The sequence below is a fragment of the Sapajus apella genome, unplaced genomic scaffold (assembly GCF_009761245.1).
Source record: "Sapajus apella isolate SASKATOON/1434 unplaced genomic scaffold, GSC_monkey_1.0 scaffold3, whole genome shotgun sequence".
Classification (NCBI taxonomy): domain Eukaryota; kingdom Metazoa; phylum Chordata; class Mammalia; order Primates; family Cebidae; genus Sapajus; species Sapajus apella.
The window spans coordinates 54,160,210-54,186,425 of NW_022436943.1; the positions used below are offsets into that span (position 1 = coordinate 54,160,210).

Genomic DNA, 26,216 nt, shown 5'->3' on the forward strand with positions numbered 1-26,216 from the left:
ATAACTGAACTACTAAGGAAGCATGTTACAATTATATGGCTAGAAAATGAAGAACCTTAGATTTTTTTCTTTCAATTTAAATGCTTCAAAGGGTTCTTTTAAGCCAATTAATCTGTAGAAGTTGCTAGAGGAATGACAGGAAGCATAATCCAATAGCAGTCATTGACCTATACATTAGACAGGAATTCCAATGCCATAGGGGCTGGAGCAAATTACACGTATTTCCCCAACAGCACCACACAGGCATAGAATCTGCACTAAAGCAGGCCTGGATCTGACATCATGCTCTCTGCTTACTGCCTGTGGATTTCAGGCTAGCTGCTTTAGTTTCAGTGTCTCAACCTTCCCAGGTACAGTGGGGAAGAGAATTGGTCCTCTGTAGAGTTGTTAGGATGGTTCATAAAATGATGTATGTAAAACACTTAGCCTGTAAACACTCAAAAACAGCAGCTGATACTAATTTTGGATATGATACCATTTTTCAATTGCACAGGTTGAATCAGACCAATAAAAAATTATGAATTGATCACTCTACCTACCCTTTTCTGCTAAAAGTATGCTACATCCATTCTATTCTCACAGACATAGCTTCAACCAACCCATGTAATACATCAGTGGGGTAGTTCTCAGGCATAAACTGGTCTAAACAGGGTGAACAATGGTTACAATTTGTAGGCAGGATTGATTGGGACCCAGTCACCTGGAAAAAATGGTGCCCTTGAACATTCCAGAACAAAGGAGAGGCAAAGGAGTTAGTTATGGAGGTCAACTATGTTCACTGTCCAGGACGTTTTGTGCGTATATGGAATCATCTTCATAATAACCCTGAGTACTACTACCAGAACCATTTTACAAATGAGAAAACTGAGGCACAAGAGGTATATTGATTTAAGTCACACAGTTTTGATGGAACAGTTAGAATTTCACCGTGGGTGTATGAACCTAAACCCATTGGTCCATTTCTCCTTCCCTGCATGGCTTCTTTGAAGGGAAGTAGGAAAAGAAGTATGTGGACTACTGGGGTCTGAGCTGACTCAGCCTAATATATGGACACAGTCTTTACAGATCGATCTCCAAAGCATCACTTACAGATCTGAGTTTGCTGAGGGTAATTCAGGAGTCATTGCAGAGTAGGGACTGCCAGTGTGGTGGCCATGGAGCCCAACTTTGTCTTCAACCTATTGCCTCTGCTGGACTTCAGGAGCAATCTACCTTATAAGACATAGGGATCCCTCCGCTTCTTAAAAAGTATGAAAGTCACCATGCTTACCCTGACATGAAAGCTGTGATTCCACAAAGTGCTTCCCAATTCATTTTCTCATTTTGATAGCCACAGTGACTCTGAAAGGTAGATGCCTAACAGTATTAAAAATTTTGATTTTACAGATGAGCCAACTGAGGCTCTGAGAGGATGAAGATATGCTTATTACCTCTCCTGCGCCAGGCATTTTACCTTAGCAACCTCATTTCATCCTCATTTCCACCATAGGCTATGTATGCAGCTCACCCATTTATTCTTTCAACAAGTGTCTGTTGAAGAACTCTAAAGACATAAGCAGTGACCCAGATAGACAAACCAATTTCTGCATTCATGGAGGAGCTTACATCAATGTGGTTTATTCCCATTTTACAACCAAGAAACCTGGAGTCCAGAGAGGTTAAGTCACTCACCCAAGGTCACACAGGTGTTAAGTAATGCCAGACTCCAGCTTGAATGCTGTTTGGATACTTCACTGCTGCTTGCATTCCCTTCCAGCAGAAAGGTAATGGGGAAGACCTAACTGCACTCACATTCAGAAGCAGGGTGAGAGCAATGGTGCTCTTGAAGATGAAAGTGTTGCTGACTCTGCCTGCCTTGGTGCCCCTGAATCTTAGAAGAATCATAGAGACCAAGTTGGGGCAGCTGCGTGCCAAGTCAGCATTTTCTTGTTGATCCAGCTTAGGGAAGTTGTGAGTTCTGGGTTTTTTTTTTTAGGACACTTTCTCCCTGAAATGGCCCTAACTCAGGTGTGAGGGAGGCACAGGCAGGTGGTGTGTGTGTGTGTGTGTGTGTGTGTGTGTGTGTGTTGGGGGTGAAACCATTGGTGGTGCTTTTATTCCTGTTAATGTCCTCTCTTTCCTTCAAGATACTCCGTATTGTGCAGTGCATTTCCTTTCCCAGCATGCCCTCTGTCCTACCTGCCTGGCAGCACTCAGCATTCCCTGGCAGGCCTCATCGGGCCCTCTAGGCTGGCCTGATGCCAGGCTTCACTGCCAGCATTCAAAAGCCCAACATCCTGAGTTGGGGACATAGTTTCTTTGAAATACAACTGGCATGTTTTGTGGAGTTATTGCAATTTTCAAGATACATAGGGTAACACTCAGGGATAAACATTCTTAGGATTCTCTGATTTTGTGTGTCCTCATTAGCTCAGGCTTTCATAACAAAATTTATAGACTCAATGGCATAAACAAGAGGAATTTATTTCTCACAATTCTGAAGGCTGGGAAGTCTGAGATCAGGGTGCTAGTAGGATCAGGTTCTGGTGAGGGCCCTCTTCCCGGCTTACAGATGGCTGCCTTCCTGTTGTGCCCCCGCCAGGTGGAGAGAGAGGGCCAGCAAGCTCTCTGGGATCTCTTTTAATAAGGGCATTAAGCCTCACTTAAGCCTAATTAGCTCCCAGAAGCCCCATCTCCAGATACCGTTATATTTGTGGTTAGGGCTTCAACACAGGAATTTTGGGGGCATAAAATTCAGTCCATAGCAGTGTGATTTATTAAATAAGGGAGTAAAACATATTAAAAAAAAACTATATTACGAAATATATTTTAAAAGATCATTCCCATTTTAATTAACTTACAAATCATTTAATGTGTTTTGTTTCTTGTCAGCAAAAACAAACATAACGTTGAATAAAATTTTAGATGTCAACTTAGAACTGTGTGAGGGGCATAGCTCTCAACATTATTTTAGAGGGTATGGAGCAAAGAGTTTGCAGATCACTTTTCTAAAGAACCAGAATCAAACTCTTTCGTTGGACAACTTCTAATCCAGTTCTACAGAAAGTATTTATCCCAGTTGGGTGTGGTGGCTAATGCCTGTAATCTCAGCACTTTCGGAGGCTGAAGCGGGCAGATCGCCTGAGTTCAGAAGTTTGAGGCCAGTATGGCCAACATGGTGAAGCCCGTCTCTACTAAAAACACAAAAATTAGCCGGGCATGGTGGCATATGTCTGTAGTCCCAGCTTCTCAGGAGTAGCTGAGGCAGGAGAATCCCTTGAACCTGGGAGATGGAGGTTGCGGTGAGCTGAGATTGTGCCACTGCATTCCTGGGTGACAGAGCAAGGCTCCATCTCAAAAACAAAACAAAACAAAGTGTGTATCCCATTAGATGTTCCATGAGAGAAGTCTCTGTTTGAACAGAGCTGTGGCACTGGTCAGTATTTCATGTCCAAACTGGGAGAGTCATTTAACCCGAACCTTCATCTAGTCCTTTTGCTGTTTTCTAACATAGCTCAGTCACTTAACAGTCACAGGCTCATGTGGGAGTCCTGGCCAAAGATTTTCCTGTGCATTATTTAACTCACATGCACACACACACACACGTATACACACACACACTCACCCCACACACATGATATATGTTGTGATGGGCTATGGTCAGGCCACCTGTAGGCACATAGATACCGTGAGAACAAGAACATGGTTCTGTGTCAACCGGAATTTCATGTAAAGGGGTTGATCTCTGAGTGCCAGTGTGGCCTCTCTCCCAGCCTGCAGAAGACTGAGTACAGAGCTTGGGGGATGGGCTCGTAAATGTTTAACAACTGTCTCTCTGAGAAAAACAAAAGATCTTGATTTGTAATGTCTGTCAATTTCTGTGGTGTCACTATTCCTGTCATGGCTGATTTCAAGCTTCCAACTTGAGGTCAACTGGCTTGTAAAATTCCTACAAATCTAACAATTAGCTTTTGCAAACAGGCAGGGGCTGACCTTGGCTTATCACATTTTAAGGCTCATGTCTGGGTAATTTTCTCCTCCTGTGTGGGCAGCTGACACTACTGCAATTCACTTCCCTTTGTATGGAACAGAGGGGGACACCGCAGCCCCACCCGCTTCCTGTGCCCTTACTCCTGTGTGCTTTGTGCCTTGCTTGTTTCTGTTGTGGCAGTGAGCTGGTCACTTCAACTATCCTCCAGTATTCAAACCTGGATTAGTCCTTCTGGTCTGGTCTTCCACATTATTATTCCCATTGCCTCAGGAGGAAACTGAGATTCAACATGTTTAAGATTCTTGGAAGTAGAGCCTGGTGCAATGGCATTCACCTATAATCCCAATTACTTTGGAGGCTGACGTGGGAAGATCCCCTGAAGCCAGGAGCTCCAGGCTGCAGTGAGCTATGATTGCACCACTACACTCTAGCTGGGTGACAGAGCCAGACTCCGTCTCTTAAAAAAAAAAAAAAAAAGATTATTGGAAGTAGAATGTGAACCAAGTTCTCCCGAGTTCTAATTTCTAAGCATTTCCCATTATATCATGTGGCCTCTTATCAGAAGTGTCACTGGGTTAGAGTGAGAGCTGTGTCACATGCGGAGAGAGAGCAATGGACAAACAGCATGCCAGGGACACTGTGAGGAGCCTTCCATTTAGAGCCCGAAGACACGCTGATCCAAGGATGCTAATGAAGTACGGCTCTATTACAGGTGGGGCTCCTGGTGTTTCAAACGGAAAGACAGCTTTGGTCACACTAGACTCCTTTGCTTGCAAACCTCCAAAGGCTCTGCCACCTATCCGATGAGGTGGAAGTGTTGTTATCATTATTATATTGGTGCAAAAGTAATTGCAGTTTTTGCCATTAATACATTTTGACAGTCACCCTAACTCATCTCCGTATATTCTCACTTTGTGCTTTTGCAGATGTTGTTGCCTAATGGAGGGAGGAACACTGTGATGGTTAATTTTATGTGTCAATTTGGTTAGGCCTTTGTATCCAAATATTTGGTTAAATACCAGGGTTGGGTTTAAGCCACCAGTTCCACTGCCATGATAACCTACTAACCCATTAACCCACGAATCCATTAATCTGTGAATGGAATCATTCATTCACAAGGGCTGTGAAGTTATTTTTTAGGTGAGATGAACATTTAAATTAGTAGACTTTGAGTAAATCAGATAACCCTCCACAATGTGGAGACGGGCCTTACAGAGTCAGTTGAAGACCTTAAGAGAAAAATTACTGCTATTCTTCAAGGAAGATAAAATTCTGACTCCAGAGTGCTTTTGAACTTGAGCTATAATATCAGCTCCTCCCTGGCTCTCCAGCCTGCTGGCCTACCCTGCAGATTTTAGACTTACCAGCCTCCATAATTTTGTGAACCAATTTCTTAAAACAAATATTTATAAGTAATACACACCCTGCTGGTTCTGTTTCTCCAGAGAACCCTGATACAAACACCTTCCTGTTATCCCTACCTGTCAAAGTTTCTTTTCTTTTTTGATATAATATTTTCTTTTCTAGTTACACGAGTTATACATGATTATTCCTAAATATTAAAAAATATACTAAGAATAAAGAAGAAAATTAAAACTGCTCAATTTCCTCACAGAGCTTTACATACTTTCTTTTTATAAAAACAGATTTATTAAAAAGTAAAAGTTCTCATTCCAACAGGGATAGACAAAAATAAATAAATAAATAATAAAAAATTTTAAAAGCCGAAGTTGGCTTAAATATGTATGCATTTGTGTATGTGTGTATTCTACCATGTATGCGTTAAATGTATGAGCATTTTTTATGTCACTGAATATTAACGTAAACCATGATGTTTAATGGTTACCCATTTTTCTATTCTTTAAATATGCTAGAATTTATATAATTATTTCCATACCTTTGAACATTTATGGCATCAGATGGTGCTGTGCTTTGAATTTGTCACACACATTTCATGTATTAGAAAATCTCCAAGTGGCAGTACTAAAAGGGGGCTTTTAAGAGGTGATTGAATCATAAGGGATCTGCCCTCATAAGTGAATCATTCCATTCACAGATTAATGGATTCAGGGGTTAATGGATTAGTGGGTTATCATGGCTGGGGAACTGGTGGCTTAATAAGGAAAGGAAGAAACTCAAGCTAGCACATTAGCTCATCATGATAAGATGCTTGGGATTTCACAGCAAGTCTCCACCAGCAAGAAGTTTCTCACCAGATGTGGTCCCTCGGCCTTGGACTTCTTAGCCTCTAGAACTATAAGAAATAAATTCCTTTTCTTTATACATAGTCTATTTCAAATATTCTGTTAGTAAACAACAGAAAATGGACTAATAAAGCTGAACATGACTCAGAGTCTTTGCTCTCACAAGGTGTATGTCATTGGTCAGAAGACTTTTTTATTCTGTCAGAGCTTTAGTTTCATTGGGAAATTGATCTTCACAGGGTATTGGTATTTGTGAAGCAATTCAGGTAGATTACTTAGTATAGTGCCTGGCACACGGTGAACATTCTATCAATATTAATTTGTCAACAGTTATTTCTAGATATGTTCAGTTTTCATCATTACAAGTAATTCTGCAAAAATTAAAAATTTCTGTCCATGTACTGAACATCACTTTAACTGAAGCGGGCTTATGAATTCTGAATCTATGGCATTTTGGAGCAGAGTAAGACAAGGGATGTTTGGGGGAAATGAAGAAAGGGAAAGAGAGAAAGGGAAAGAGGGAGGGAGAAGAAGCAAGGAAGGGAAAGAAGGAACAGACAGAACAAAGAAAAAAAATGTAAGAGAGAAATAAAAAGGAAGGAAGGCTGGGAGGCAGGTAGGCATTCTTGCTTCCAGTAAAAACAAGATAATTTCTGTTTTTTTATGTCTTGTCCTGCCATATTGCTTGGCAGGGCCACCCTGCCACAAGGATTAGGACCTTTGCTCTAATTAACTGCTGGGGACAAGCCAGTTACTATTTGGCATTCTGCCGTCATTCCCATGACTTTTTAGCAATTGCACTGAAAAGACCAAGCTCTGCAATTTTCATTAAGACTAATCAAGAACAACTTTTGTAGATCATTAATAAACATATTGCATATGACAGAGCCCAGTGTCAGCTCTGGCATCTTCTCAATGATCAGGACTCCCCAAAATAGACACAGAGTATGTGAAGAGAAGCCACCTGGAGCCACTTTTCAATCTACGTAATATAAACTATTATATAAGCCTTTTAAAATTAATCTGATTTTATGAACAGACATGCATGAGATGATATTAAGTGCTTCATTGGAAATAAAATTACATTCAATCTCTTTTTTGTCATTCATCTAGCTAATATCATGTTTCTAAAATTAAGTATTTTTGGTAGATTGAATTTACTATGAGGCTCTTTTGATTAGGGCTTATTATCTTGTTATTCTCAGATGTCTAGTGACTGACATTTTTCTCTTTCAATATCAATTCTGCTAAAGTATTAGGATGTATGTAGGATCTCCTAAACTATATGTTGATCCTTTGGGTGTTGACGGCAAATTTCAGGCGTCAGAAGCAATTGCACAATCTGGAGTTGCGAGGTGAGCTACAATGATGAGTAAGATGGATGGCTTTGGAGTCAGATGATTCCAGAATTGGTGCCCTTGTGCTTCCCCTGACTAGTTGTGTGATCTAGGCAGAGGTAATTATACAACCTCTGTTACCTTGTATGGCAGAGGCACCTAACAGCCATAACTGAAGCATACCCTGAGGGTGACTCTATGGTCTAAGAAAAGTGTGAGTTTGGAGTTCCAAGCTAAGGAACTTGAGAGTGGCCAACATTGAGATCTCCTATCTATCCATGAAGGACAGCCAAACCTCTGGTTCATCCCCTGGTACACAGGCTGTAAGGAGACTGAGGCCCTTTGCTTTGAATTAAATGGGGATAGCTAGGTTGAGAGTGCTAAGTAAAGATGCCGTATAAACCACATACATTTTACAAATGGTAGTTGTCTTATTGTGCAGGCTGCCACCACTGGACCACCCCATATTTAATTTTCCTCCAATACACGCTACGTATCATTTGCTGCCTCTAGGTCTCATCTTCAGCTTCCTGGACACAGTACCATTCCTATTGGCAGCAATAGGGGTTCAGCACTACAAAGCTCCAATTTTCTTATTGGTAAAGTAGGAGCCAACTTCCAGAGCTGCCGTTAGTTAGGAAAAACTTGTCTAGCTATATTGTCTGTTGTTTTCATCCATTCTCAATGGCTGCTCTAAACTAGTCTGATTTGTCCATGCTGCAGCCACACTTAGTTCTTCAGTATTTGACCTATTGCCCCTGCCTAGCTTCTAGAATTTTTATGAGGACTTAGTGAGCCAATGCATGTAAGATATTTATCCTAGTACTTGGGATATAATAAGTGTTTAAGAAACTCAAGCTGCTATCATTATTTTATGAAAATAGAATAGAAGCCATGGTAAACAATAGGTTTCTGTAACTCAACTGCATTAGATTTTCCAGTATCCAAACTCGGCCCTCCTTGCAAGATTAAAAATGTTTCCATAGTGATAACATGCATACTGCCTATTAGAGTTTTTCTTTCTTTCCTTTTCTTTCTTTCTTTTTTTTTTTTTTTTTTTGGAGACAGAGTGTCGCTCTGTTGCCCAGGCTGGAGTGCAATGCCACCATTTCAGCTCACTGCAAACTATGCTTCCTGGGTTCAAGCAATTCTCCTGCCTCACTCTCCCAATTAGCTGGGATTACAGGTACCCACCACCACACCCAGCTGCTTTTTTGTATTTTTAGTAGAGATGTGGTTTTACCATGTTGGCCAGGCTGGTCTTGAACTCCTAACCTCAGGTGATTCACCTGCCCTGGCCTCCCAAAGTGCTGGGATTACACGTGTCAGCCACTACACCTAGCCGTATTTGAGTTTTTTAAAAGAACACTCTGAAGTTGGGATCTTATTATCCTCATTTTGCAGAAGAGGCCATAGAGGGTATAAGTTAAGTTACCCACCCATCATTACACACCTACTTACAGGAAGAAGCAGGAAACAGGCTAGGTGCGTTGCTGCCTGTCAAGGGCTCTCCACCCCGTCCCACTCACTCAGCATATTTTCTGTGTCACTTTACAGTATAATAGGCACTCTTTCAGGGAACCTTTGTTACAGTCACATTCAGCAATGAATTAAAACTTTTAAGCTGGGCGAGGTGGCTCAAGCCTGTAGTCCCAGCACTTTGTGAGGCCAAGGCAGGTAGATCATGAGGTCAAGAGATCGAGACCATCCTGGCCAATATGGTGAAACCCCGTTTCTACTAAAAATACAAAAATTAGCTGGGTGTGGTGGCGTGCGCTTGTAGTCCCAGCTACTTGGGAGGCTGAGGCAGAAGAATTGCTTGAACCTGGGAGGCAGAGGTTGCAGTGAGCCGAGATTATGCCACTGCACTCCAGCCTGGCACCTGGCAACAGAGTGAGATTCTGTCTAAAAAAAAAAAAAAAAAACTTTAATAAACTGGAATCCTGACTGAAATTCTTAGAGTACTGTCAATTGAAAAATAAATTTAATGTCATGATAAATGTTTGATTTAATTAAAATTTGTATGTCACTTTTTGTCTGCCCGGTGACTCTTGGAACTCAGCTTCGATGTGTTTTCATCTCTTCCTTTCTATTCCACAGTCGATGATCTATTTCAGGTCCTTACTTCTCTACCCCAGATTAGTATGAAAATATCCCAAACCAGTTTCCTTCCCCTTGGCCTCTGTTTCCTCTCCTCCAGGGTCAACTGGAGAGAGAGTTATCCCATTCCACAGTCATCTTCCTGACATCTAAATCTGACCATGTCACTTCCCTACTTTAGGAGTGACTTTTCATTGCCCCAGGGATGAAGCCCCAGCATATTTTACCCTAACCCTATTATTTTAATTTAGAATTGTGGTAATTGCCAAAGTCTGCTTCAACATTTAACACACAGACATGCACGCGTATAAAAACACATATAAACACATACATATATACCATGCACAATACCACACACATACACACATTCACATACACACCTACATATGTACACACATACACTAATGCACACATACATGTGGCTTTTTCCATTCTTAACAGCTAGCATGGCTCATTATGTATGCCTTTGTTTCTAGAAAAAAAACCCCACACTTTGTTTCTTGGTTAAAAAGGCTACTGTGTAAACAACTCAGTAAAAAGCAAAAGACAGGGAAAAACGTTTCCCTTATACGTGTACTTTGGTTGTCTTGACTCTTGCCCATTTTGCATTAAAAATATTTTTATTTTATTTTTTGTACATTGACAGGTAAAACTGTATATATTTGTTGTGTATAACATGAAGATTTGAAGCACATATACATTGTGGAATGACTAAATTCTAATTAACACATGTATTACCTCACAGTTTATCATTTTTGTGGTGAGAACACATGACATCCAATCTCTTACCATTTTTAAAGAATAAAATATATTGTTAACTGTAGTCACTAAGTTGTATAAAAGGTCTTTTGAATTTATTTCTCTTATCTAATTGAAATTTTGTATCTTTTGATTAACATCTCCTCAACCACACACCAACCACCCTAGCCCCTGATAATCACCATCTCTACTTCTATGGGATAGCTTCTATTGCTTCCACATAGGAGTGAGATCATGAGATATTTGTCTATCTGTGTTTAGCTTACTTCTCTTGACATAATGTTCATGCTCATCTATGTTATTGAAAATGACAGGACTTCCTTCTTTATGGTGTAAGAGTATTCCATTGTGTATATATACGCCTCATTTTTCTTTATCCATTCATCCATTGATGGATATTTAGGTTGATTAGATATCTTGGCTATGGTAAATAATGTTGCAATAAACATGGGAGTGCAGATATTTCTTCAACATATAGATTTCATTTCCTTTGGATAATTACTAACTGGTGGAGTTATTAGATCATATGGTAGTTCTGTTTTTTAAGCTTCTGAAGAGCTGCCACTGTTGTTAATAATGACTGTATTAATTTACATTTCCACAGTGTGCAAAGTTTCCTTTTCACCACCTCTTGGCCAATACTTGTTATCTCTTGACTTTTTGATAGCAGCCATTGTGACAGGTATAAAGTGATATCTCATGATGGTTTTTATTTGTATTTCCCTGATAATTAGTGATATTTAACATTTTATTAAATATAGCTGTTGGCTTGTATGTCTTCTTTTGAGAAGTGTGTATTCAGGTGCTTTGCCCATTTAAAAATCTGGTATTTATCTTCTTGCTATTGAGTTGTTTGAATTTCTGATATATTTAGTATATAGAAGTATAGTTTACAAGCATTTTCTCCCATTCTGTAGGTTATATTCACTATCTTGTTTCTTTTGTTACGCAGAAACTTTTTAGTTTGATGTAATCTCATTTGTCTATTTGCTTTTTTTGCAGCTCTTGTAAATGAAATTTTTTCTTGACCTTTGTTTTAGTTTGCTGTTAATGTATAGAAATGCCACTTATTCTTTATGTCGATTTTGTATCCTGCAACTTTACTAAATTTGTTTAATTCTAACTCTTTTTCTTTTTTTTTGGTGGAGTCTTTAGGGTTTTCTCTATATAAAATCATGTCATCTCCAAACAGAGACAATTTAACTTGTTCCTTTCTAATTTAGATGCCTTTTGATTCTTTCTTTTGTCTAACTGCTCCAGCTGGGACCTCCAGTACCTATATTGAATAGAAGTGGCAAGAGTGGACATTCTTGTCTTTCTTCAGATCTTAGAGGAAGTCATTGCCACTTTTTACTGTTTAAAAATTTTGTTTTAATAACACGGCCTGCTCTGTTGCCCAGGCTGGAGTGCAGTGACATGATCATAACTCACTGCAGCCTCAAACCCCTGGCCTTATGGAATCCTCCCACCTCAGCCTTCTGAGTAGTTAAGGGTTTACAAGTGCCGCTAAGTCTGGCTTGAGGGAGGCCAATTTGAATAACTAAAGCAGTCACCTGTGGCTGCCAAAGAGAATACAGTGGTGCTAACACAGCAACCTCAAATTTCTAGGCTCAAGCGATCTTCTCTCCTCAGTGTCCCAAATAGCTAGGACTACAGGCATCTGCAACCACGCTCACATAATTTTTAAATATTTTGTGGAAATGAAGTCTTTCTATTATTGCTCAGGCTAGTTTCATATTCCTGACCTCAAGCTATCCTCCCATTTTGGCCTCACAATGTGCTGGGATTACAAGTATGGACCCCTGCACTTGGCCTGACTTTTTCTTATCGAGTATGATGTTAGCCCTGGGTTTGTCAGATATATAGCCTTTGTTATTTTGAGCTACATTCTTTCTATACCTAATTTATCAAGAATCTTAATCATGAAAGGATGTTGAATTTTGTCAAATGCTTTTTCTGCATCTATTAAAATGATCATGTGATTTTGTTCTTTATTCTGTCATTGTGATGTATTACATTTATTGATCTATGTATATTGAACCATCCATGCATCCTGGGATGAATCCTACTTGATCATGGTGAATTATCCCTTTAAAGTGCTGTAGAATTTGGTTTTCTAGCATTTTATTGTATATTTTTTTTTCATCAGGAATATTTTTGTAATTAATCAGAAATTTGCGATTTACTTTTTTATAGTGTCTTTGGCTTTGGTCTCTGGATGATGCTAGCCTTGTAAAATTAGTGTGGAAATATTTTTTCCTCTTCAATTTTTTGGAAGAGTTTGAAAAGAATTGACATTCTTCTTTCAATTTTGATAGAATTCACAGGGAAACCATCAGGTCCTGGGCCTTTTTTCAAATGGGAGACTTTATATTACTGATTCAATCTCCTTACTTGCTGTTGGTCTATTAAGATTTTCTATTTCTTCATAATTCAGTCCTGGTAGGTTGTAGGCATCAAATGAATTTATTCATTTTATTTGATTTTTTTTCTAAATTAGTCCAGCTGTAGGTTTTTCAATTTTATCTTTAAAAAAATTTAACTCTTAGTTTTGTTTATTATTTCTATTGTTTTTCTAGTCTTTATTTTATCTATTTCTGTCCTGATTTTTATTATTTTCTTTCTTCTACTAACTTTGGACTTAGTTTGTTCTTGTTTTTCTAGTCCCTTGTGTTGCAATGTTAGGTTGTTTGAGATCTTCTTTTTTGATGAAGGTGTTTATTACTTAAACTTCCCTCATATAACTGCCTTTGCTGTCTCCCATAAGTTTATGTTGTTTTCCAATTTTGTCTCAAGAAATTTTTAAATTTTCCCTTAAGTTCCTTCAGTGATCCATGGGTTGTCCAGGAGCATGTTTAATTTCAGCGTATTTATGAATTTTGTGAAATTCCTCCTGTTATTCATTGATACTTTATATGATTTGAATCCTCTTTAATTTGTTAAGATTTATTTTATGTCCTAATATATGAGCTATCCTGAAGAATGTTTCATGTGCAATCCAGAATAATGTATATTCTGCAGCTATTGAATGGAATGTTTCATACATGTCTATTAGGTCCACTTATTCAAGAGCGTGGCTTAAGTCTGATGTTTCCTTATTGCTTTCCTATGTGGGTAATCTGTGTACTGCTGAAAATGGGATGTTGAAGTCCTCTACTATAGTCATATTATAGTGTTATCTTTCCCTTCATATATATTAATATTTGCCTTGTATTTTTAGGTGATTTGATGGTGGATGCAGATATATTTACAATTAATATAGTCACTTGCTGAACCATCTTTTTATCATTATGTAATGACTTTCTTTGTTCATTTTCATAGTTATTAATGTAAATCTATTTTATCTTGTGTAAGTAGAGGTATTCCTGCTCTCTTTTGGTTTTCATTTGCACGTAATACCTTTTCCATACTTCATTTCAATCTATGCATCCTAACAGGTAAAGTGAGTCTTTGTAAGCAGCATGTAGTTGAGTCCTGTTTTTCATTTATTCGGGCATTCTACATGTTTTGATTCTATAATTTAATCCATTTACATAGGTAGAGACTTTCTACTGCCATCTTGTTAATTGTTTTCTAGTTTTTTGTAGATCTTTTGTCACTTGCTTCCTCTCCTTTTGTCTTGCTCTGATGTTAAGTGATTTTCACTAGCGGTATATTTGAATTCCTTGCTTCTATTTTTCGTGTATTTACTATAGGTTTTTGCTTTGTGGTTACCATGAGGGTTACAAAAACATCTCATAGTTATAATAGGTTGTTTTTTAAGCTGATGGCAACTTAACTTTGATCACACACACACATATCCTACTGTATGCTTTTAATCCACTTCTCTCCAGCATTTTATATTTTTATGTCAATATTTACATTTTAATATTGCATATTTCTTAAATTAGTGTGCATATTATTATTTGTGGTGGTTTTGGTTTTTTTTTAACCTATATACCAAAATTAAAATTAATTTATATCCTTTTCCAAGTTTTCTGCTACTATTTGTAAAAATAAGCTTTCTACCCCTTTATCTTTCTGTTCTCCTTCTAAAACCCACAAGACTTAAATATTTGCTCTTTTGGTGTTGTCCCATAAATCCTGTACTAATATAGTATTAGAACATTCTGAATTTTACTTTGAACTTATTTTTACCAGTAAGTTTTATACTTTCAAATGTTTTTGTGATATTCATTAGCATCCTTTTCTTTCAGCTAGAAGAACTTCGTTTAGCATTTCTTATAAGACAAGTCTGGTGGTGATGGATTCCCTCAGCTTTTGTTTGTCTGAGAAAATCTTTATCTCCCTTAATTTTTACAGGACAGTTTTGCTAGTTATGCATTTTTGGCTGGCAGGTTTTTTTATTTACCTTCAGCACTTTGAATATATCTTCCACTTTCTCCTAGCCTATAAGGTTTCTTCTGAGGAGTCTGATGTTAACCATATTAAGACTCCTATATATGGTTATTTGCTTCATTTTTGTTGTTGTTGCTTTTAATATCTTTTCTTTGTCTTTGATTTTGACCGTTTGATTATTATGTTTCTTTGGCTATTTTTATTTTTCAACCAGGGTTGAATCTGATTGGAGACCTTTGACCTTTCTGTACCTGTATATTTATATCTATTTCCAAGTTTGAAATGTTTCCTGCTACTATTTGTTTAAATAAGCTTTCTACCCCTTTATCTTTCTATTCTCCTTCTAAAACACCCATGACTTGAATATTTGATGTGTCTCATAAATCCTGTAAGCTTTCTTTATACCTCTTTATTCTTTTTATTTCTTTGTGTATTTTCAAATAACCTCTGTTGGTGTTCACAATTTCTTTCTTCTGCCTGAGAAATTCTGCTGTTAAGTTTCTTGTTCTGGTTACTTATTGTTTTCCTAATTTTATTAAATTTTTTCTTTGCATTTTCTTGATATTTTCTGAGATTTCTTAAAATAATTATTTTGAAATATTTGTCAGGCAGTTCACACATCTTCATTTCTTTAGGTTCAGTCACTGGCACCTTATTTTGTCTGTTAATGATGTCATGTTACCCTGAAGATTTTTGATCCTCATCATTTTGCCTCAATGCCTGATCATTTAAAGAAGTAAATCCTTATTATAGCCTTCACAGACTGGATTTTCCTGGGAAAGCACTGTGGCAGGTATGGTGCTAGGGCATGCCAGAAGCCTGGGGCAGTTGCAGCCAGAGTGTCATTGCTAGAAACATGGTACCTACTACATGGGTACTACTTCTGGGTGGGTCAGAAGCCTGGGACACAACTAAAGCTTGCCCATTGCTGAGGGATGTCCAGAGCCGAGGTCCACCAATGTCAGCCTAATGTGGTGTGTGCCTGAGATCAGGTTGGCCAAGCTAGCCTGTAGTCTTGAGCTATGTGGTCCTACCTGCCATCAGGGCATGTGTAGAGTCTTAGTCTGTGGGTACCAGCCTCATATATGGAACCATGAGGGTCTGCCCAGTGCTGGTTTTTACTGTGGCAGGCCCAGTGTTGGTATCCAAGGCAAAGGCCTGTGCCCACCTCCTTCTCTTTTCCCCAAGTAGATGGTATATTTTTCTGCACTGTGCTGCTTGGGATGGGAGGAAGTATGATATGGGTAATATAATATAAATTTGTCCTGCCTACTCTCTTTACTGCACCTTTTCTTATTATTGTGCTGCAGTTGAGTATTATGACATCTTACCTGGTTTCCTAGCTCTTTTGAAGCTATTTTCACATATGAATAGTTGCTCAAATTGATATTTCTGTTAGAGAATAATCACAGGAGAGTCCTATTTCACTATCTAGCTTTGCTACTCCTCACCCACTTTGAAACCTGCCAATGCTCTAACTAGCAGCAGACAACCGTGGCCTTTCCTAATTTTGGTACCCTATCCTCAAATGTCTGTGGTTGTAGAGGATTTCTATCACATATTTGGATTGATCAGTGAGTAAGAGACTGGAGTCATTTTGAGTGTTGGTTTGCCATTTGCACAAAAATTATAAATCTCACCTAAACAAGGAAACTATTGGAGTTGTTAGGTATAGTGACTAAAAATCCAAATGCCATCTTACCATCACAGCACTGGTCCCTTGGTGTCTTTCTGCACTCTGGGGATTGATAGTATCCTAACTTTGAGAAAATGCTAGAATGAGGGACAAGGAGAGCTGCTAAAAAGAGGAGGACAAAACCTCAAACAGGGATCAATTCTGACAGCAAATAAAGAGGGTGAAAATAAAATCTGGGGACACTAGTCATAACATTACGATATACGTAATATAATATGAGCATTTCCAGTCTTTCTAGCTTCTATCAAGTTTTTAAATTGGAACAAGTAACTTTGCAGCTGAATAAAAAAATTTCATCTTGTTTAAGCAGTAATTGGTTAAGATTATTAGCTTTTGATAAAGCAATGTAGCTGGAATTCTCTTTGAAACACATTAAGGTGCAAATATTGTTCACCTGCCATTCCTCAGAGTGAAATATTTGACATAAGACTGGAAACTATAGAAGTTTCAGCCAATGGCAACCAAGGTTTGCCTAATACCAGGGCTCCTACTAATTCCTTTGTAGCATGCTTTCTTGCTAACTAGAAGAATTAATACTGGACCTTAAGTTACTTAGATGAGAATCAAGGAGTTGTTTGGATATTAATAGACTTTGATTCATATAGTTTGAAAAAGACTTTGAATCATTTCTTACTGTTCAATTTCAAAACTCCAGAAAGGAGACCTTAATTCAATAAAATAGGAAGAATAAGGTCCTCTCCAGAATGAAAAATAATAGTGCTATAATTATCTCAAAGCATTTGATTATAGATGTTTATTTATTTTCCAATGTTATCTCTGTAACATATGTTTTACTTAAGGCTAAAATATAAACACTTATGGAAAATCTATAGAAAGTTTTGCTACTTAAATTTGATTATTATGTGATTATAAATCACAGGTTTTCAGAACTAATGAAGACTTCAGAGTTGTCTGACCTGATTTTCTCATTTTGTAGGCAATAAATTTAATTGTTCCTCCAAAGGGCACCCATGCACAAAGACATCCAGGTGACATGATTATCACTGTATTTGTAGGGCTTAGCGCAGTGCCTGACATATAGTGGAGCTCAATAAACATTTGCTGACCAGTCTACTGATTGACAAAATAAGGTTCACACACCTACTTAGTGGTAGAGATCTCTGATCTTCCAAGTGTCAGTCTGTATTAGTCAGTTCTTGCATTGCTATAAAGAACTGCCTAAGACTGGGTAATTTATAAAGAAAAGAGGTTTAATTGACTCATAGTTCCACAGGCTCTACAGGAAGCATGGCTGGGGAGGCCACAGGAAACTTAAAATCATAGCAGAAGGCAAAAGGGAAGCAGGCATGTCTTACGTAACAGAGAAGAAGGAAGACAGCAAAGAAGGAGGTGCTACACACTTATGAACAACCAGATCTCATGAGAACTCACTCACTCTCATGAGAGCAGCAAGGGGGAAATCCACCCCTATGATCCAATCACCTCCCACCTGACCCCTCCTCCATCTCTGGGGATTACAATTTGACATGAGATTTGGATCGGGATGCAAATCCAAACATATCACAGTCCCATTGCTCTCCTTTATACCAGTGAAAATATTATCACAATTCATCCTAGTTTTCAGGAAAAAACTCTCACGTGTGCAAATTAGCAGTTAAGAAACATCTGAAGTCTTTTTCATTAACTAAAACCTTAACAAAAGGGACTTGTGTTGGAACCCGCAGATTCCTCTCTCCATAGTTCCTAGAGTACTCTGCATCTCTACAGAAGATAGGGAGATAGTAGAGAGAATATCTTGGGTCTCTTTATCTACCTACTTACTTGGTATTAGGGATGGTAAAGGGTTTGGTTTTCATCATATACCTCATAAAAAAGTACCATAAATTCTCATTTCACCTGTGCATCTCCTGATTCTATTTTTTTGGCTTTATGGGAGACTTTCAGATGAATCCCTTAAATGAAGCATAAGGCCTCTGAAATTGCTACTTAAAATTTTTTCTTCCCATAGGACAGATGACATAAGAAGACTGTGACAATTGGATATTTTTCTTAAGATATGATAAAGCGCTACATGTGCATTTCCAAAGGTAGGCTGCTATCACTATGGACACACGCCTTCTGCTGATGGAAAGGTACTAAAAGGATTTTGGACATTCCTAGTCTCTTTGCTCCTTGCTGGAATGGTAATCCAGCAGTCTTCAAAGAGGCTTGGATGCAGGCGGAATTACTCTGAATTCACTTCAATCACCAAGCTGGCCAGCCCCACCTAATGTAGGCTGGGGCAGTGGCCTAATGTAGGGCTGGAAAGCTTGGCCAGATAATGCTTAAAATTCTATTAGAGTATTAGAGATGGTGTAAAGGGAGAAAGGTTTTTAGAGTGGTTTTGTCTCCTGCTCCTCAAATTCCTTCTCTTTTGAAAAAATAAAAATATGATGATGCCCAGACAAGGAAAGAATCCCAAATTACCCTTAAGATACCCAGAATCATGGCCTCTGGGTCTCTCCTTACAGCCTACCACCCTGTGTCTGGTCCTGTGAGTTCTTGCTGCTCCTTTGTTTCAAGACAATGTGCTACAGCAATTGCACACACTATTCATCTGTTTGCAGAGGACAGCAAAGGCCCTGCAGCTTACAAACAGCACTCCACTTGAAAAGACTGTTGAGTGACCATCTTTGTTACATAGCTTTCATTTAGAGGCTGTCTGCTATAGCCTACTGCCTTCTTTCAACAAAAGATGATTTTTCCTCATGCTAGCTTCATATTCTCCCAGAATATGTGACGTAAGTCAAAGGGGTCTGCCTTTCACCATACATATGATCTGCCACAAAGGGCAGATGGAGTGGTGTGTGATCATGCACATTGAAGACCCAGGTAATATGGAGGGGATCACAAATTACCTGATGGTTTTGATCATGCTGAGACCCATTTCAACACAGCAGTGGGCATGGTCCTGGCGGGGCTCAGGAAGTCCGGACACGCAGTAGTAGCAGTCCCCCAGGATTTTAATACGAAGGCAGTGATGCTCCTGGAAGGAACGGGATAAGAGGTAAGGGTTTATGTCAGCAGAAGGATCATTTCTTCAGAAAGGCTTGAGAAAGAGGCGAGCAGGGTTAGGTGGTCTACAATTTGGGGTAAGGAGCACCTACCTTTGAAATGTACTTCTAACTATCTTTCTAAGAGATATGAGGTGCAACCTAAATGGGGATTTGAAGGATCCAGAGGTGGAGTGGAATCATTAAAAAAATTGGGTTTTTAGCTCAAAAGCTACATGATCATGTCCAAACTTTGCTACATACTAGCTCTATGGTCTGTACACCTGCCACTTGGTCAGGACTGGCAAAGAGTGCTTATAGTGTTTCCTACAAATTCAGCCTCAAGCAATGTCTGTCTTCTCAAAACCAGCTGTGAATTAATAGCTTTTAGCACTATTCAGCTTAATAATAAACACTTAAAAATATAAATCACTTATGGATTTCTATTATTTCAACTTTATAAAGTCCCTTTCCAGCAAGAACATTGGCACTTTTATGAAGAGAAACTAAGTCTTCTTATGCATCATTTTATTCTTTTATTAATTTACATGCTTGTTCATTGAAAAAATTAAACATCAATTAGGCACCTATAATAAGGCAAACGTTGTTTCTAACACAAAGATGACTAATAATAGCTCCTATTATGCACTATAAATAAAAGAGTTAATTCTCACAACAACCCTCTAAGGAGAGTTGTTTTTCTTGTTTCCATTTCACAGGTGAGAAGTAGTACAGTTGTTAGGTGGATTCCCAATCTTAAAGACATAATTCTTACAAAATTTCAAAGAACAACAAACATCAGGAAAATAATGCATACTTTTACATTGGATAGGAAATAGCTAGATGTGGTAGGTTCTACAAGAAAGAGAACTTAAGACAATAGAGCATGGCGAGCCAACGGCCCTGGTTTAGGAGTCACACCGCACAGGATCAAATCTCAGATATCCCCTCTGTTTTTTCTATGAATCTCTGGGTAAATTACCTAAACTCTGGGCTTCAGATGCCTCATCTATAGAATGGGGGTAATCATAGGACTTGTCCCATTGTGCCACTGTGAGGGTTAAGTGAGATGATGCAATTGAAAGCTCAGAACAAAGTCTGGGAGATGGGGCACTCAATTAATATTGCCTCTTTCTTTGATAAAGACCTGGACTCCAGGCCTAGCTCCTTCACATATTTATTTCTCATCATAGACAAGTGTCTTTTCCTCTTGGTTTCCTTGGATAGATTGTTGAGATTGAATGACCTCTGAGATGCCTTCTAGGTTTGAGGTCCTAGAGGCTTATGGTTCCATGACTGTGTGGGAAATGCAGGGCCCTAGAGCTGGAGGAGGGTAGTTATTGATGAAAAAGTGCGCACTGAGAGACTAACAGTACTGTTGATGCCCTTACAGTAGCAAGTTATAAAGCACTGTGTTGGTTTCCTAATCTCACCAGGAGTTGGGCATTATGTTTGGGTAATGGATAAGTAAAAATACTATACCAAGTAAAACAAATATTAGACTGGGAAAAGATAATCAGAACTGTCTCTGGTACATTCCTGTCAGATTTCTGGGGCCTTGCTAGCCTTCCCAAATGGGCCCACATGCAATCTTCAGAACTCTGTCAGCATGTACAGCCATCCCAGGTTTATTTTTAGGGGATCGGGGTTCCTGTCTATTGGCTGTGGCAATGCAGCTAATTTTGCAAGACAGCTGACGATGAGGTCTGATTGATCAAATAAAAGAAGGCCGTTGTTTCTTCTGAGACCCTGAGAGTATCATGATTAGAATGGAACTGAGAAAATGTCTTGTTCATTGGTCCTAGCAGTGGCCAGACTTGTGGAGTTAGTGGGACTATTATTGTAAAAAAAAATCAGGGGATCTATAAATGTTGCAGGGTATATTTATGAAGAAATGTATGAACAATCTATCAACAAACACCAAAAACAGCAATCCAAATACTATCTACTATCCCCACCACTTATAAAAGCAAATATATTTTTAACACCAAAACTAGTAGAAAGATATATCCTCAGAATAAAGGCAAGGTTTTCTTCTTACCTAAATAAATTTAACATTATACAAATTTACTACCTTGTTCTTATCATTTTTAAAAATCTCATGACTGCAAGTTTAAAATTTTCAATTTTTGTGTATGAAGGAGAATTTCAGAACCAGTGTTCCAATATGTTATTCTGAATTTGAAGGTCAGAACACTGAAGTTGGAAGGCAGGGACTGGTGACTTCATCTGCAAATGGTCTTTTGGGGCACTGGGTTGGTATGAGAGACTCCTATGAAAGAGGGGCTGGTGCCATCAAACCCAGATGTATTGATCGGCCTATTGCCTGTTTGCTACAGGGAGGGATGAGGGAAAGGGGTATAATAAAAACTACTTTGGTCTAAAAATCTGACATCTGCATTCCAGGCACATTTACTAGCTGTTTGACCTTGGATAAGACACTGAAGCCACTGTATGTGGGTTTCCTTATATGTGACAAGTGCCAAAATAATCTATCTTAATACATAACAGAGTACGCATGCCCATCACCTAATGACAATGACAGCTGACACCTGGAAGTAGCCTTCTCAGTGTTCAACATGCTGCTCCTTATCTTTTTTTCTTTGAGTGTCACAATAAAACTCTGAACATGGCAGAGCAGGTAAAGTCACATCTGTTTTACAGATAGGAAAATTTCAGTGGAGAGTGGGGAAACTTTCTGTGCCACAGAAGAGCTGGCTCGGAATAACAATCTGGGTTGGTTGCCATACTCCGCAACTCTGAATCTGTGATCTTTCCCTGAAAACAGAGGTGAACGCATTTTAGAAAAAATCTAAATGGGGACAGGAACTAATAGTCATTGAGTACGTACCATGTGCCAGGCAATGTGCTAAATGCATTACACTAATCTCAGTCTTCAGGACCACTTTCTGAGTCACGTGACATTTTACAGATAGGAAAAGCAGGCTTAAGGGAAAGGCCATACACCAAATAAGAGGCAGAAGAGGAATTCAAATCCATGTTTGTCTGATTGTGGGGCTCCATGTTCTCTCTTTGCAAAACTGCAGAAATTATGGCAAAGTCCAGAATGTTAGGTCTCCTGACAAAAGTGTGTTTTGGAAGGAGATTTTGTAAAGTGTTTTATTACTCTTCTGAGGCAGACATTGAATAATGATGTGATGATGTTCATGTCCAGGGTTTGTTATTCTTCCAACAAAAGTTGGAGCTGGTAGCCTCCTTGAAACTCTGTGGATCCCAAATACATGGTGTATATAAGAAAAAATATAAAAATAAAATGTACATTATATATATATATATATATATATATATATATATATAATATATAAAAGGCATGGATTCTTATCTGTCAAGGTCTGTCAATTTCCAGACACATTTTTCTGATCAAATACTATGAGCTGTCAGATGATTTGACAGTAATATCCAAATAACTTATTTGTACCAGAAACTGCCTTGAAAAATTCACATAAAGGAAGCCAGATTGCTTTGGAAAAAATATTCAAAAAGAAAAATAAAGTAGGGTGAGTATCTTCTTAAAAAATTTATCGAGTTAGCCTTATCGCAATCCCTTCCTCCCTGTCTTGATGACTTTGACATTATCAAAATCTTGGGAAATTTCCAAGAGTTTATGAAACTGCACATACAGACAGTAGATAAAAATTAGGAGATAAGTGTACCAAATTATCAAAGATGGTTATATTGTTCAGGGGGTAGAATTACTGTGTACTGTGCATTGCATACATCTTTGATGTTTGAATTTCATTTAATGAACAAGTATAACTTTAAAAAGCAGAAAAACTCAATAAAAATGGAAAAGACTCTCAAAGCAAAAACATAATTGCTGTCAATGTACTTTCAAAAAAGTTATATTAGAAATCCCAGCAAATTTTCTAGTATTTAATTGTAATCACATAAGTAGTATGTGAATATATTTTCTTGGTAAAAATGAAACTGTAGAAAAGGTTTAAGTCCCCTAGGACAGCATCTTGTCGTCAGACACACATTGCCCTGGAAGCCTGGTCTTCCTGCTCTCTCCATGGAGGCTGCTATGTATTCACATGCCATTTTCCCTTGCCCGACTCTGAGCTTCCTGAGGGAAGGGACTAGTTTTATCTTTTCAGAGACTTGCACAGTACCTGACTAAGTACCCTTTCTCTTTCTCTGGGTCAGCAGGGTTTACTGTGATGCCAGAAATTGACCTTAAGCACATCTGCCACTTCTCATTGGAGGGCCATTTTTGTTTATCTTGGCATCTTTGAACAAAAATATCAGAACCATAATAGCAAATGGAATTGGTCTATGTCACTGACACCAACCACCACTGATGCAACAATAAAAGGAAATGTTATACATGTTTTTTCCCAGTCCCCAGCCCTCCAGCTAAAATCAACCCTCCTATTAGGAGGATACCTCAGTTTCCACTTCCTCCTCCATCCCTGTCAGTTTCCTAGCTAGCAACTGTCCAGTAGCCGAAATTTATACTAAGTTTCCTTGACAAGCCCCTGCTTGCCTTTCTAGCCACATCTCCACCACTTCCTACCCTGCACTTTATCCTCCAGCAATCTCTTCTGGTTTCTCCATATGCACAGAATAACATCTTTATGCTCATTTTCTCCTCTGCATAAAATATCCTTCTCTGATTTCTTTGCCTTGCTAATTAGTGTATACATTATGTACAATAAAATTTACCTTTTTGACAAATTCAAACCTATGTCTGTCTGACTTGGGGCTCCATGCCCTCTCTCTACAAAACTGTAGAGAGTAATGCAAACAACCACCATAATAAAAATATAAACCAGCTATGTAATCCCCCAGATCTCCCCACCCTATGTTCCATTGCTATCCACATGCTTATTCCATTCCCAGCCCTCCTTGCAGCTACTTATCTGTTTTCTGCCTCTGTAATTGTACCTTTTATAGGATGTCTTATAAAGGGAGTCATAAAATATCTAGCCTTTTGTATCTGGCTTCTTTCACTTGACATATTGCACTTGAGATTCATTGATGTTGCACATAACAGTGGATAATTCTACTTTTTTTTTTTTTTTTTTTTTGCTGAGCAGTATTCTACTGTATTGTTTATACCATTTTTAAGACTCAGCTTAAGGGTCACTTTCTTCAAAAAGTCTCCTCTCATCTAAAGGTCATGTATTGCCTCTGTGTTCCCATAGCCCCCAGACTTACCTTCCTCATAACACATGGCACATTGTACATTCCTTACCTATTTATGAATCCCTAATTACATGTAATTCCAGCAAGAGAGGAAGTGCGTTTTTATCATTCTCATGTTCTTAACACATAGCAGCATGTACAATACCTAGCAGGTGCTTAGATGCAAGTATGAAAGTATCTCCCATAGAATGAAGCAGGCTTAAAAGAGAACATTTTGATGCGCTAAAAATGAACTCCCACTTGATGAGGTCTTATTTAATTCTCACTACAGCTCTGTGAAGTTGGCACTAACATACACACTTTACAAAGCAGGAAATTAAAATGTCTATTTGAACCCAAAGCCTACTCCAAAGTACAGTGTGATAATGATATTACTTTGTAACTCAAGTGACTTTATGACTATGAATCTGTGTTTGGATAGCAAATATCCATCTCCTTTAATCTATTTTCTAGCTTAGCTCTGATCAAGCCAAATGGAAAATGAAGGTACTGTCTTGTTGGCTAAAAACAAAGCTTTTAAGTTAGGTTGATCAAAATGGTGGTGGGATGGTCCAGCAGATTACTGGTTTTTGAGAACATACTAATTCATCCCAGATGGCTGGGGTTGGCTGGGAAACTGCAGGCCATCATTACTGCATGCATGAGCACTGTGGCTGCAGCTGGATGGCACCTGGCCACGTGCAAGGGGAAGCAATGATACGGGTGTTGAAAGCAGATAGAAAGGACTTGGGTTTGACTGTCACTCAACCAGCTGTCTCTCAGTTGAGAAATTAATCTGACAAACCTCCTGCCTGAGACCTGTAAATAACTAACATCAGTCCCCAGAATGTGAGAGGGTTGAGGCTCATGCCTAGGGACAGGATGTAGAATGATAATGACATTGGGGAAGAAGGCTGAATCGTTCTCTTTCCTTATTCCATATGCAGTCCCTCACTCCTGCAAAAGACTAGGAGGGAATTAAATTCAACTCACATGGGCCAGTCGATCAAATCTGGCAAAGAGCTCGTTGAGCATCCTGACCAGCTCCTGAGCAGACAAGGTCGTGGAGAGGTTGGTAAATCCTTTAACATCTGCGAAAAGAATACTAAACACAGGGAAGAGGGTAGGGGTGGGGGGAGAAACTGTATTAATATTTTAATTCATCTTGGGATACACATCAACACCATCCCGATAGATAAACTATCTTTGTGGTCTGAGATTTTAGCTCTTGCTGCCATGAGAGTCAGGAGGAATGTCTCAGTATTTAATAAATATCTCAGCAGAGAGTCGACCCAGGAGCTCAGGAAGGACAAGGTGTCAACAGGAAGCCTTTTTTCCTATACAGGGCTGTGGAGAGTGGGCAATGCAAACAACCCAAAAGAGAATTTTCAATATGAAGAGATCAAATTTTTGTGAAAAGCAAGATGAAACTTTATGAATTATCTGCATATTTTCACAGTGAATGACATTGCACATGTCATGAGCATAGAATAAAACAGTCACCAGCAGCAGGGGGAGAACCCAAAACCTCATCATCTTGAACCCAATGACAGGTACTCTACCAAAAATGTCAGGTAAACAGGCATTTCTAAAAAATTATGAAAATAGGTGGCAAATCTGGGAGACCTTAGGCAGAATAATTTCCCAAAACTCTCACATTACTAAGGATTT

At 38.7% G+C, this 26,216-nt stretch overlaps 1 protein-coding gene across 3 annotated transcripts in view; it reads right to left on the bottom strand.

The window, feature by feature from the left end:
• ADCY8 (adenylate cyclase 8) overlaps positions 1-26,216 on the bottom strand; it is a 261,483-nt gene that overhangs the window by 128,200 nt on the left and 107,067 nt on the right. For all 3 annotated transcript variants that reach the window (XM_032253684.1, XM_032253696.1, XM_032253691.1), the window contains exons 4-5: positions 25,539-25,650; positions 19,263-19,390 (exon numbers count right to left, since the gene is read on the bottom strand). In XM_032253684.1, the coding sequence (XP_032109575.1) occupies positions 19,263-19,390; positions 25,539-25,650 (240 nt within the window). The remainder of the gene's footprint in view (positions 1-19,262; positions 19,391-25,538; positions 25,651-26,216) is intronic.